Genomic DNA, 11,667 nt, shown 5'->3' with positions numbered 1-11,667 from the left:
TAAAAGTCACATTTGAAACCATGAAACAGAATATATGTCAGTAGAATACAAACAGTCTGAATTATACAAATATGTACTCTACTAATGACAGCAGCCTAGTAGAATAATGTTGGGTATTAGTATAGCAACAACCTAGCTAGTAAAACCTAGTATGGAAGCAAATTAGCATCATAATTAGGCTATTTGAATTATATCAGCCTTTGAAAAACACGTTTTGAAATTTAATCACTGTTAAATTGTTAATTTTTAAATTTAAATACTACTGAATTTATTAAACTGAAATATGATTTTAAAAAGCAACATCTTTGAATTCAAGTGCTCTGAATGTCACATGAAATTTCAAGCTGTGAAATTCAGTTAGAAATATTCAAGTTTGGAAATTCAAGGACAAATTCAATACAGGAAAAGCAATCGAGCCAGAATGGAATCCGTTCGTCAGTCACGTGACCCAGGGAAAGTGGACGTCTTCGATACCGGCTCCCAGTAAGTCTAGCTAGAAGACAGAAAAATAGTGATGGGACATACTGTTCTGATGCTTTGAGGCGTGTGTCGAGAAATGCAGGAACTATTTAGTGAAGCGTGTTCCGAGGCTTGTATTGTTTACAGCGACTGATGTCATAAATGACGTTTGAAGCCTCGCTGCAATTAGCGGTTCAGGAAATGGTTTGAATCTTGCCGACATGTATTGACATCTATAAATATCATATATTTATATTATTTTTGGGGGGCTGTGGAATGAATAATTTGAGTTTCCATTATTTCTTATGGGAAAATTCAATTTGGATTACGATTGTTTTGTAATACAAGCCCCGCTTGGAACGAATCATGCTTGTAATCCAAGGTTTCACTGTGTATATATACAGTGAAACCTTGCTTCCTGCTGTAAGCCTCAAACAATGGAACGAAATTTATTGAGCTTGCATTGGAATCTTTGGAGTCTTTTGACAAGGATGACCTACTGGATGTGCTAGATACTCATGACTGCCACTCTCTGTACTACGGTCACAGATAAAACATAAAATTCTAATCCAGACTCCACTGTTTGTGATCTTTGGAATTACTTTGATCTTGTGTTTAGAAGCTCTATCTGGGTTATGGACATAATATAAAGCAAAATAATGCAGCCTCAAGTGCATATACCACCTGTCACAGCATATGCATATGCCACTTGTCCATTATAAAAAAAATTGTGGTAATCGAAATTGGTTGTTCATTGTTTGACCGTCTTTTCATGTTTGACCATATAACTGCTTAAAACAATAAATTAACTTACTGATACTAACTGAAAAGTATTTTTGTATGCACTTCACACTGACTTGTTAATTACAGTTATGTGCATACCAGTATTATATGTTCAATATCAAATACAAGTTTACTGGCAGGTCCATGTAATTAATTTACATTTCTGTAAACAGCTGTTTTCCTTTGCACAGAATAAATGTTCTGGTTAAATAGCTACTAAAATAAAAATTGATGAACAGCAATTTGGGTAATATTACCATTCACTGCCCACTTACATTATATTTACTGGTATACTTTATATATATAACAGCTTGGACATATCAGTGCAAACCAAAATTCCAGCAAACACAAAGTAAAACCAAAAGTTTGAAAAAGTCAAAATGTATTCATTGTTAACACTTTGATACTAATGACTGGTATTTCTTTTGAAGTAAAAACAATAGATGTTGCATAGGTTGCAAAAATGTTGAGATAGGTAATGTTTAACTGATGATAAAAAAAAACATGAAAGAAAGAAAAAGAAAGAGATACCTTTAAATCACCACAAATACATCTGGTCATGTCAAGCATGTACATGTTCACATTACAGCATGTTTTATTTTTATTTTAGCCTGTCTTTCTTGCTAGGCTAAAAATTTAGGGAGCATAGAGCTTCCCAAGAAAAAAATTTTGGACTTTTGCAATGTTCTGGGAAAAAATAAGGCCCGGTTCTGATATGGTCACATTATATTGGTCAGCTGAGAGGAACTTGCATGTCTGTCTGTTTGCACAAATCAAGGTCAGTGTGTGGAACAATGAGGTTCCTATAAACCCAGAGCTCTGTCATTCCTCTCTGGGTTCTTGCATCTGGAGAATGCAAGATTAATATATAGAACAATATTTAATCTATCTATCTATCTATATATATATATATATATATATATATATATATATATATAATAATGTTCTTGTGTAATTGTGTAATATATAGTAAAAGTGTATGAGCAATGTTGTCAGTACCACATTATCATCTGCACACATTTACTACATTAACTGGTTTCATATCTTATACAATTGTAAATATCGGTATCTGGTGAACTGCAGTCTAAGCTAAAGTACTTCCGTAATTTCTTTGCTTCTTTGCATACAGTACGACCTGTCTGCGCCGTTTTTTTCCCACGCTGTCACTTTCCCCACATATTTATGTTTTCCCTAGCCCTATGTGTCCTTTCCCATTCTGCACACCATTCTAGTGCTCTAATGTCAGACCAACATTGGCCGATTGGTGGGGCCAAAGATAATTGGTTGGCCCAAAGTTGCCGCAACATTAGTTCAGTAGATAATGGCAAGGTTGGAAATTTGAAATTAGATTATATTGCTTTATCTTTGTGCAGAAGGCTCTGTCAATGATGCCATCACATCAGGAGCTCATATGAGGGTTGGTTACCAATCTATTACATAAATAACCCTGAACGAACTATATATCAAACTCAGTGGATACCGCTGTTGGCCCAGTGTTGGTCCAACAACGTCGCCTGTGTTTCTCCTATTCTTCCTGCTAGGCGGCGACACTTTTGTATTTGCTCTACTGACCGTCTTGAAGCCAAGCTAAACACAATCTAAAGTTTGTGCCTCTTTGCCTAACTACAGGTGTATAAATATTCTTTCAAATGAGATGTAAATACCCTTAAGTATTTGATGAGTGTTTGTGGTGGTAACATGAAAAGCAAGTGCTAATAGTTTTGCAGTAATGTGGTGAGAAATGTGTTTAACTATGCACTATTATGCTAGGCTAATCGACCTGTTGCCAGTGAATGCAGTAGCATACGGAGCCATAGTGAGGTTAGAACCATAGGGATTGTTGCCATAGTAAGTGCCAGAAAATTTAAAGGGCTAATATACAGTATTATTGTTTTGCTTTAGGGCACTGCATTTTTGTATGTTTATGCAGTGGTTGAATAATGTACTAAGGTAGTTAGCATGTGAAACATATCATTTGCCAATTTTGCTAGGTTATTTCCTGTTTGAATTGCTGTGTTTACTTCGTTTCTTCTGGAGAAAAATATGTATGCTGTAAAACTGTTGTTGAACTGAGTAGAGCCAAATGTGGAAAATGTTTTTCTCACTATTTTGCTGGTTAAAAAGAAATATTTCGTAGGAACGTATTGCGAAGAATGTATTTCAAAGTACGTTTTAATATACAACGTTCAAATTTCTTGATGTATTTACACAGACTAGAGTCACAGTTCTTCAAAGATGTTTAATGTTAATGAAGATCATAAGGAAGATGATGAGAAAGAACAACTGAGCTACAGTTACCAAGTTGATGGTGAAATTACCGAGGTAAATGATTAGAGGAAGATGCAGTGCCACCTGATATAAAAGACAGTCTGAAGCAATGGGTGTTATGTTTCTATGCATTTATTTTCATCCACCTTGCTGAGACAAAAAGTGGTTGTACTAATTGCTTATTTTGTAGTTTATCATCATAATGGTAACATATATTTGTAACATATCTTAGTTTGTATTCATTTGATCACATTTGCGAATATATGGAGATATAAATGTGTTTTCTTATTGATGACGATAATCAAAATAGTCTAATTAAATTTCCAATTTCCAACCTTCCCATTATCTACTAAATGATGTGCCAACTCATCTTTGGCCCCACCAATGGGCCAACGTTGGGTCAACGGATAAAATGACATTGGGCCAACCACAGATGCCAACACTGACTCAACGTATGCACTGCTGTTGGCCCAACGTTGACCCTTCAGTGGTGTGCGATCTGGGTAACCATACGAAATGATTGTGAAATATGTCAAAATTTTAGTTTTATTAACAAAATTTAAGTTTATAAACTTGGAGCCCTCAAAACAAAACACATGTATTTAAACATGTAATTGTCACTATTATTTGATCCTTTCCTTGGCTTTCAAAGAAAAGGATTATAAGATTACAATAAAAATCTTTGTAAACATTAGTAATTATTTAAAAAAAAAAAAAAACTTAATAGTACTCTAGTTTTGTATTTGTATGTGGGAGAAGCTTGGGAACCTGAAACTGTGAAGCACCAATGGTACCCAGTTTACAACCATGCCACTGTTATTTGTGTATAAAGTCTTTAAATGAACTTAAAAAAAATGCACATTCATAATAAGGTGAATGCTTTATTGAGGGAGTATATTCTGATCCTTTAAATTGTGATTAACTAAATTTACTGGCAGGAAGACAGGGTCTGAAGCACATTCTCTCGTACTATCCCATTTCCACAGAACTTGAACCTGTCAGAGAAAAACACAGATATTAGGATTCTGTGTAATGTTTTAATTCTTTAAAAATTACCTTTTGTTATTATTATACTGTAATACTGGTCCTGTACTGTGCTTGGGTCCCACTGCTCATTTTAAACTATACATCATTACCAAACATTTAATCAGTTACTTTTTATTCTTGCCATTGCCTTACTAAAAACCTCTGTCTAGTGTTGACTACAAAAAAAAGAAATAATTTGAAATATTGAAAATGACTTACGTTTTCCTGTCCCGTCCTCTCTCCACTATTATTTGAGTGGCACCAAACTTTGGCAGCAATGGGTTTAGTACATTGTTGTTCCATATAAACTTAACATGAGTCAATTCATCAACTTCCTTTTCAACATCAATGAGGAGCTCATAGGTTTTACCAGGTGACAATGTGCCTCTGAAACGAATGAATCAGAGCTGTGCTTATCTGTTATTTCTCAAAATTATAAAAAAAAAAAAGATTAATACAGTGGCTTATATGGCAATGTCTGATATGTTTTAATTTGTTTTGCATGTAAAACAGAACAGAACATGTTACAGGGTGTATGATGCATACTTGTAAATTTCATACTGTCGAGTATTTCCATTAACACCATATAAGGCCACTTTGAAGTATCCCGTGTTGGTTCGAGAGCCATCAATAGTTACTGTCACCCTATAGCGATAACCTACAAAGAAAAATAAGTTTAACAGAAGTCAAGAGATTCTGTCAAGAAAACACTGGTTAAGTGCAATATGGAGTGTTTTTTTTAGCATGGTAAATATTATTTGATTGTAATTAAATTGCTGGATTAATATTAGTGTTGATTTTAGTTTACCTTGTCTGCTGTCTTACAATAAGAATAATGAAATGTATGAAATATACTGAGCAACATGAAAACTGGGAACCTGCAAATTGTGAAAATGGATTAATGTATTTAAATACATACGTGAGAAGGGCCGAGAATCACCCGTGTTTAGGTAGAACTTCAACTTTTCTGCTCCATTGGGTACTTTAAATTTGTCAGCATGGTGACCCATGAAAGGACATGGGCTACTGGAAGTACATGGGAAGCATTGCCCCTAAAAGGAAAAATGTAGCACCAGCCATTTATCTTCAAGAAGAATAAGCTCATTTAGAAATCCTTGGGGACAAGATCATTTTAAGCCGTCTGTCAGGTCACACACAAACAAAAAATGACTAAGATTTGATTTCTAATTTTACTTCTCTGCAGGCAACTTATCTCCATTTCTAAAGGGTTTTCTTTTTTAATGCAATTTTAAATTTCATATACATTATCTTAGATTATCATTTCATAATAGAGTAGCTATCATACAGTAGCTGCAGTTTATAAAGAAAAGAACCAGCATACATAGAACTCATAGTATACATGGTCACATGAGAACCTGTACCTGTACTGTGTCAGCTGGGCCTTTTTGCTTATCCCAACCTTGGATGAAGGTTATTAATAGAGACAACTGCAATCAGAGTGTGTTAACTTAAGTCCTACCTACATGAACGTACTAACTAAATAGCTAGAAACAGTTAATAACGATATTAGTGGTATGTATAGTGACAGGTGGGCATTCTGAACTTTTTCATTACAATTATAACAAACATTAAAGCATGTATGTTCAGACATTCTTATGACAATGTGAGTAATATTTGCATGTATGCTCTAGGTTAACACTTTTAAGTGACATAAACCTGAGGCAGAAAATAATTATATAGAAACATACAGTATACAGAGCTGCTGAGCGCGTAAAGTCCTTGCTAAAAAGGTCAGCTTTGGCAGCCCTGGGTTTCACATTCACAATCTTTAAGTCACAAGTACAGACTTGTATACTAACTGCTGGGACACTTGTTTTATTTAAATCAGAAATAATCAACATGTGTTATTTTATATCACCATATAGCATTCTTTCTTTTGGTTTGTCTCAGACTGTACTTACAGACACAAACATGGCCTCGTTTGTACAGGAGTATCCCAGAAATCCTTCAGGGTTTAGGATGCTATCACTGTAGTACTTGTAAGACCTCAGATGATTGCAGGCAACAAAATCACGAGTACCTATAAAGGAGCAAAAAAGAAAATCACTAAAATACAAAGTACCGTGGAACCTTGGATTGGGAGTAAAGCGGTTTGCAAGTGCAAAGATTTTCAATAAATTTTGACTTGGAAAACGAATAAGTCTTGGTTTACGAGGACGGAGTATCATGTATCACGCATGCACTTCTTGTTTTGATGCCAAGCATCACTTGATCACAACTGAGCCAATGTTTTTTCTCTCTCTTGAAAGAAATTGTGGGTAATCGTCCCCACTGGGTCTTAGTGAGTGTCTCTCACTAGTATAATCAATAGCCATGCTTTTTTTAAAGGTAAAGTGCAGGTTAATTTGTTTTATTTTTACTTAATTTTTTGCTTTAATTATTTTTCTGTATTTAAGTTTTTTAGGCTGTGGAACGAATAATTTGAGTTTTTATTATTTTTATGGGAAAATTCCCTTTGGTCTACTGAGTGTTTTCCAAGGTTCCACTGTACATAAATAATTATGATAATTCATAAAATCAGGTTAATTCTGAATATTAGAACCCTAAAACATTATTAATATGATTGTCACCTTCCCAAATGCCATCTATGTCCACAATTTGTGAGATTATATTCTTTTCACAACCAGGCATGCTTTCCCCTCCATTTGGGTAAAAGTCAAGGTGTCCAACAGCTTGAGACATTCCAAATCCTAAAAAAAAAATTAACATTTAGCAATATATATGAAGGCTAAATTGTATGTTTGTAGTATGTATGAATTTGGTCTGACATTATATTGGTCTGACAAATTAGTTATAAATTGGTCTGATATTACATTGGTCTGACAAATACTGACATTAAATACTGCTATTAGAATAACAATCTTATAAATAAGTAAGTCATTACTTCATCACATAGATAGATAGATAGATAGATAGATAGATAGATAGATAGATAGATAGATAGATCCAATACATTTAAATAAGGATTGACATAACCACTAGTCAACTGCTAGTGCACAAGAAAATGTGTCGACAAATAGCGTATTACAAATGATTACTAAACAGATTACTAAATAATTTCGGACCAATGTTGAACTTGCAAGTATTAATCTATTTACATTTTAATTTACTTATTTTTTTGTGAACTAAAGCATGTTACCACTAGACTTGTCAACAAATCATGTGCAAGCAGTCATTAAATTTAGTGGTGATTAAAATCTCACCAAGGTAGGGGATCATTGGTAGGGCATCAGAGTGAATGACATCAACAAACAGAGCATCGCTGGGGTCCAGTCTTACCAGAGTAGGACAGCCCTGGAAATAAGGTTCAGCTGGGTCCAAACCTTAAAATATAACAGAAGTATTTGACGAGACTCTTGCAAAGACCAATTCATGTTATTTCTTTGTTGGCCCTTCATTTTTTTTACCTGTGATCCTCCCAAGCCCTGGTGTCCTTCGACCAGCCTCTGCAGCCAAATGTGAACCAAGACTATGCCCAATAATATGCACATTTTCAGGACTCTGCTGGAAACTTTCCTGCAGTTATTTCAGTATAAGGAATATTTAAAAACACAGAGATTGACCAGCTACAGCTCAATATATATAATAAATGTCTTGATACTATAAGTAAATACTGTATATGAAATAATAATATTAATAATAATAATATTAATAATATCCAACCTACCTTAAAGATGGAAATCATATAAGCAACCTGAGCTCCAAGAACTCGAATATTATTTGCTGCCTGTGTGTATAATGTCCTCGACCCAGATTTCCAGTCCAAACAAATACAGTTTATATCCTCAACACTGAGGATAAGCTAAGAGACAGATATTATACAAAAAGGTAATGAACTGATAGACTGCTAAAGTATATATAAGCATGTAGTTACATTTAAATCATGAATATTTAATAAATATTAAACGTTAATAGATTAGATATGGTTTTACCTTACACATGTCAAGAAGCCAATTTTCATCTCCTTTGTCAATAAATCCATGGGTTATAAAACTAGTTTTTCTGCTTCCTTTATAATTTGACCGTGCAATGACATCTGCATTAGTACTGATTTCCTAAAATAAATAAATAAAATAAAATAAAATAAATTAAATAAAATAAAAGTGATTTTGTCTCAAAAGCAGTATACTTTTGTGACTCCTTAAAAAAATTCTACAGGTAGGTACTAAATTACCCGACTTACATATTTTAGTATTTTCCTTACTTTAACACACCCACTTTAACTTAACTACTTCAACAGATTCTGAAAGTACTACAAACTTGTGCTTATGAGTAAAATATGATTTTGTACCCCACTTAACACTTTAAGCTGACTCTACCTGGTACAAATCAATGTTCTGTCGTGTGAAAAGAAGAAAACGGGCATTGATCTTTTCAGGACTCCATGGTAGGCGTGCAATGGGTCTTTCAGTAGTGCCACTCCATGGCTTCTCATTAGAAAAGCAACCCAGATTTTCATAGCATACCTCCGCACCTGCCAATCAATGTGTTCAAATGAAAACTTCAGTAGGTTTAGGATGACTAGAGGTTTCTGTGGCTTTTGTTAGATGGTTACAGGTAAATACCAATTTTATTTATTTTTTGGTAACAAGGTGGCAATTTGTAACTGACAGTCAATTAAATTGATTTGGCTCTTACCATACACAGCCCCTATGAAGCAGTGTAAAAGTCCTCCAATCAATAAAAGCCACATCTGAAATAATAAAACAAAATATACATCAGCAGAAAACAAATCAATAAATAAACATTTAAACAATATCAAAACTATTTGAATACATACTTTAATAATGGCAGCAACCAGAGATACTGGATATTCCCCTGCTCTCTATATATGTGTATACCTTATCAGATGTCAGATGTAGTAAGTGGGAAAAATACAGGTGATGAGTTGGCACAACCCACTGCACAAATAAATACCTGCTCTGAATATCCTGTTGCACCTAATTTTTGTTTATGAAAGAGCATTTAAGGCAAAACCTTTTTTTGAAAAAAAGATTTTTCATAAATGTAATTAAAGTTTTGTTTTGAGATTTTAAAAGAAAAAAACTTTTATCTCTTTTTTAAATTATTTTTAAACATTGCAAAAGCTGCTTAATAAGATCATGTTGGGTAACTATAGAATAAGAAGCCTAATAAGTAAAAACCTAGCTAGTTTATCGAAGTTTTCTCAATAATTAAATTGTAGGCTATATAATGATGGTGCTATAATAAAACATGACATATGCCTGATCAACTTAGTTTGTAATCAAATTGCCTGAAACGTTATTGCACCATTACACCATCAGCCAAACAAAAACGTGCTTCCATTGTCTGTAGAAGAAACAGTTATAAATTATAAGACACGATAAGCATTATAAAGGTAAAGAATTCATCAATGGAAGAGTGAACATGCAAGAGAAAAGATAAAAATGAAGTTTGTGTTTAATGCCTAATTTAACCTCAGGTTATGAGGTTAAAAATATCCTCTATTAATCCACTATTAAAAATAGTGGATTAAAAAAAAAAAATAGTGGATTATGCTATTGATTAATGCTAATTTTTTTTTTTATTGTAAACTTATATAATTCATTGATAAAATGTAACTAATGTGGGCTTTACCCATGATAAAATTTGGAAACAAACATAGAGTAAGCATACATTTATTATAATCTGTAAACTAATTATAATTTTAAAACAGAATTAGATCCCATTTTTACTGGGATAAAATAGAGAATTATAAACGATTCTTTAAAAAAAATTATGGTGTGAAGATAATGATTTAAAAAATCAACAAATGTTGTGTGCTTATTTTAACATTCATTTCAATGTTAAATCTATTATTGTTGTTGTTGTTGTTGTTAATATTATTAATAATAATTATAATTTAGAAAAAGTTATATAAAGTAATACAACACCACCTGTAGCGTTCCCACCTAAGCAGTAATCACCTGCTGGGTTAATGATTTATAGCACGCTTGTTTATTGTTCTCGAGCTTTTGAGAAACTGCCACCATTGAAATTTGTCCTCCCATAAAATCAGTTGGACCTTACAATAGACAGTATTCCTTATCATACAGGAAGTAACACGGCTTGTCATCCATCCAATTTCCAAAGTGGCTCTGCAGGTGGTACAAAAAAGAGATTTTTTCCCACTCATTTTCCCATCCAAGATTATATATGGAAAAATCCTGTAAAGTACGAATGTTTTTTTTTTTTTTTTTAAGTGTTAATCAATTTATAAAATGGAATGTTGTTTGGGTTCATTGTCCTACTGCAGAATGAATTTGGGGCCTGTCAGACCTTTCCCTGATGTTATTTCATGATGGATAAGTATCTGAGGATATTTTTAGAATTGAGGACACAATTAAATCTCAAGTCATTGACCAAATCATCAACTCCATTTACAGACATGCTTCCCCAAACTTGCAAGGAATCTCCACCATGCTTCACTGTTGCCTGCAGACAGTCATTTTTGTATTGCACTCCAGCCCTTTGGGAAAAAACCTGCATCTTGCTACAGCCAAATATTTTAATTTGTGCACCCCAGTTTCTATGTTTTCAGGCATGGTTGAGTTGTTTAGCCTTGTTTCCATGTTGGAGGTATGGCGTTTGGGATGCAAGACCACTTCTGGCCAGACTTTTCCAGACATAGATGGATGTTCCCATCTTCTGATGTTGAAAGCACAACAGCAAGATGTGTCTTTTATTAGGTTTTCTAGCCCTACCACTATGTCTATGTTACTCAACATTGCCTGTTCCTTTGTGCCTTATCAATATAGCTTAAAAGCACATCTTGAAACACCCTGGTCTGCATTGAAATTTTTCCATGGAGAAGACCTTGCTGATGCAATATAACTATTTTCCTTCCTATACAGCGGTGGTAGTGGACCTTCTGAACCACAGTCCAATGCCTCAACCAAAGAGCCATCCTTGCCCCATACTTCAATATCAGAGCTTGGTTGTTCCTCACCCAGTGAGATACTCCCCTTCTTGTTTACTGCAGTTCACTTTATTACCAGCAGATGGCAGCAGATCCGTGTTTATAGACGCCTGGAGCCAGGTAGCCTCCTTATAAGATTGTTTCAGATAACATGGAATTATTCATTAATATGATCCAAACAAGGAAAAAAA

General features: G+C 34.0%; 1 protein-coding gene across 1 annotated transcript; it reads right to left on the bottom strand.

The window, feature by feature from the left end:
* Window positions 1-4,371: 4,371 nt before the first annotated feature.
* LOC128528522 (pancreatic triacylglycerol lipase-like) lies at window positions 4,372-9,398 on the bottom strand. The gene is made up of 13 exons (XM_053501392.1): window positions 9,338-9,398; window positions 9,196-9,250; window positions 8,877-9,031; window positions 8,490-8,612; window positions 8,225-8,359; window positions 7,965-8,073; window positions 7,761-7,880; window positions 7,128-7,247; window positions 6,459-6,577; window positions 5,456-5,588; window positions 5,083-5,194; window positions 4,756-4,923; window positions 4,372-4,505 (listed from the first exon to the last, which is right to left on the bottom strand). Exons 2-13 carry the CDS (start codon window positions 9,248-9,250, stop codon window positions 4,439-4,441), a joined length of 1,416 nt encoding a protein of 471 aa, XP_053357367.1. The 5' UTR covers window positions 9,338-9,398; the 3' UTR covers window positions 4,372-4,438.
* Window positions 9,399-11,667: the final 2,269 nt, after the last annotated feature.

This window comes from Clarias gariepinus, chromosome 8 (genome assembly GCF_024256425.1).
Source record: "Clarias gariepinus isolate MV-2021 ecotype Netherlands chromosome 8, CGAR_prim_01v2, whole genome shotgun sequence".
NCBI lineage: Eukaryota > Metazoa > Chordata > Actinopteri > Siluriformes > Clariidae > Clarias > Clarias gariepinus.
Note: the sequence above shows the minus strand (reverse complement) of the source record. Positions and strands in the feature narration are given on the sequence as shown.

Excerpts from the sequence above, each read along its gene's own strand:
- LOC128528522 (XM_053501392.1), bottom strand. The coding sequence starts at position 9,250 with ATGTGGCTTTTATTGATTGGAGGACTTTTACACTGCTTCATAGGGGCT. Across the intron at positions 8,613-8,876 it reads AGAACATTGATTTGTACCAG|GAAATCAGTACTAATGCAGA; the intron begins GTAGAGTCAGCT and ends TATTTATTTTAG. Across the intron at positions 4,924-5,082 it reads CGACAGTATGAAATTTACAA|AGGCACATTGTCACCTGGTA; the intron begins GTATGCATCATA and ends CATTCGTTTCAG.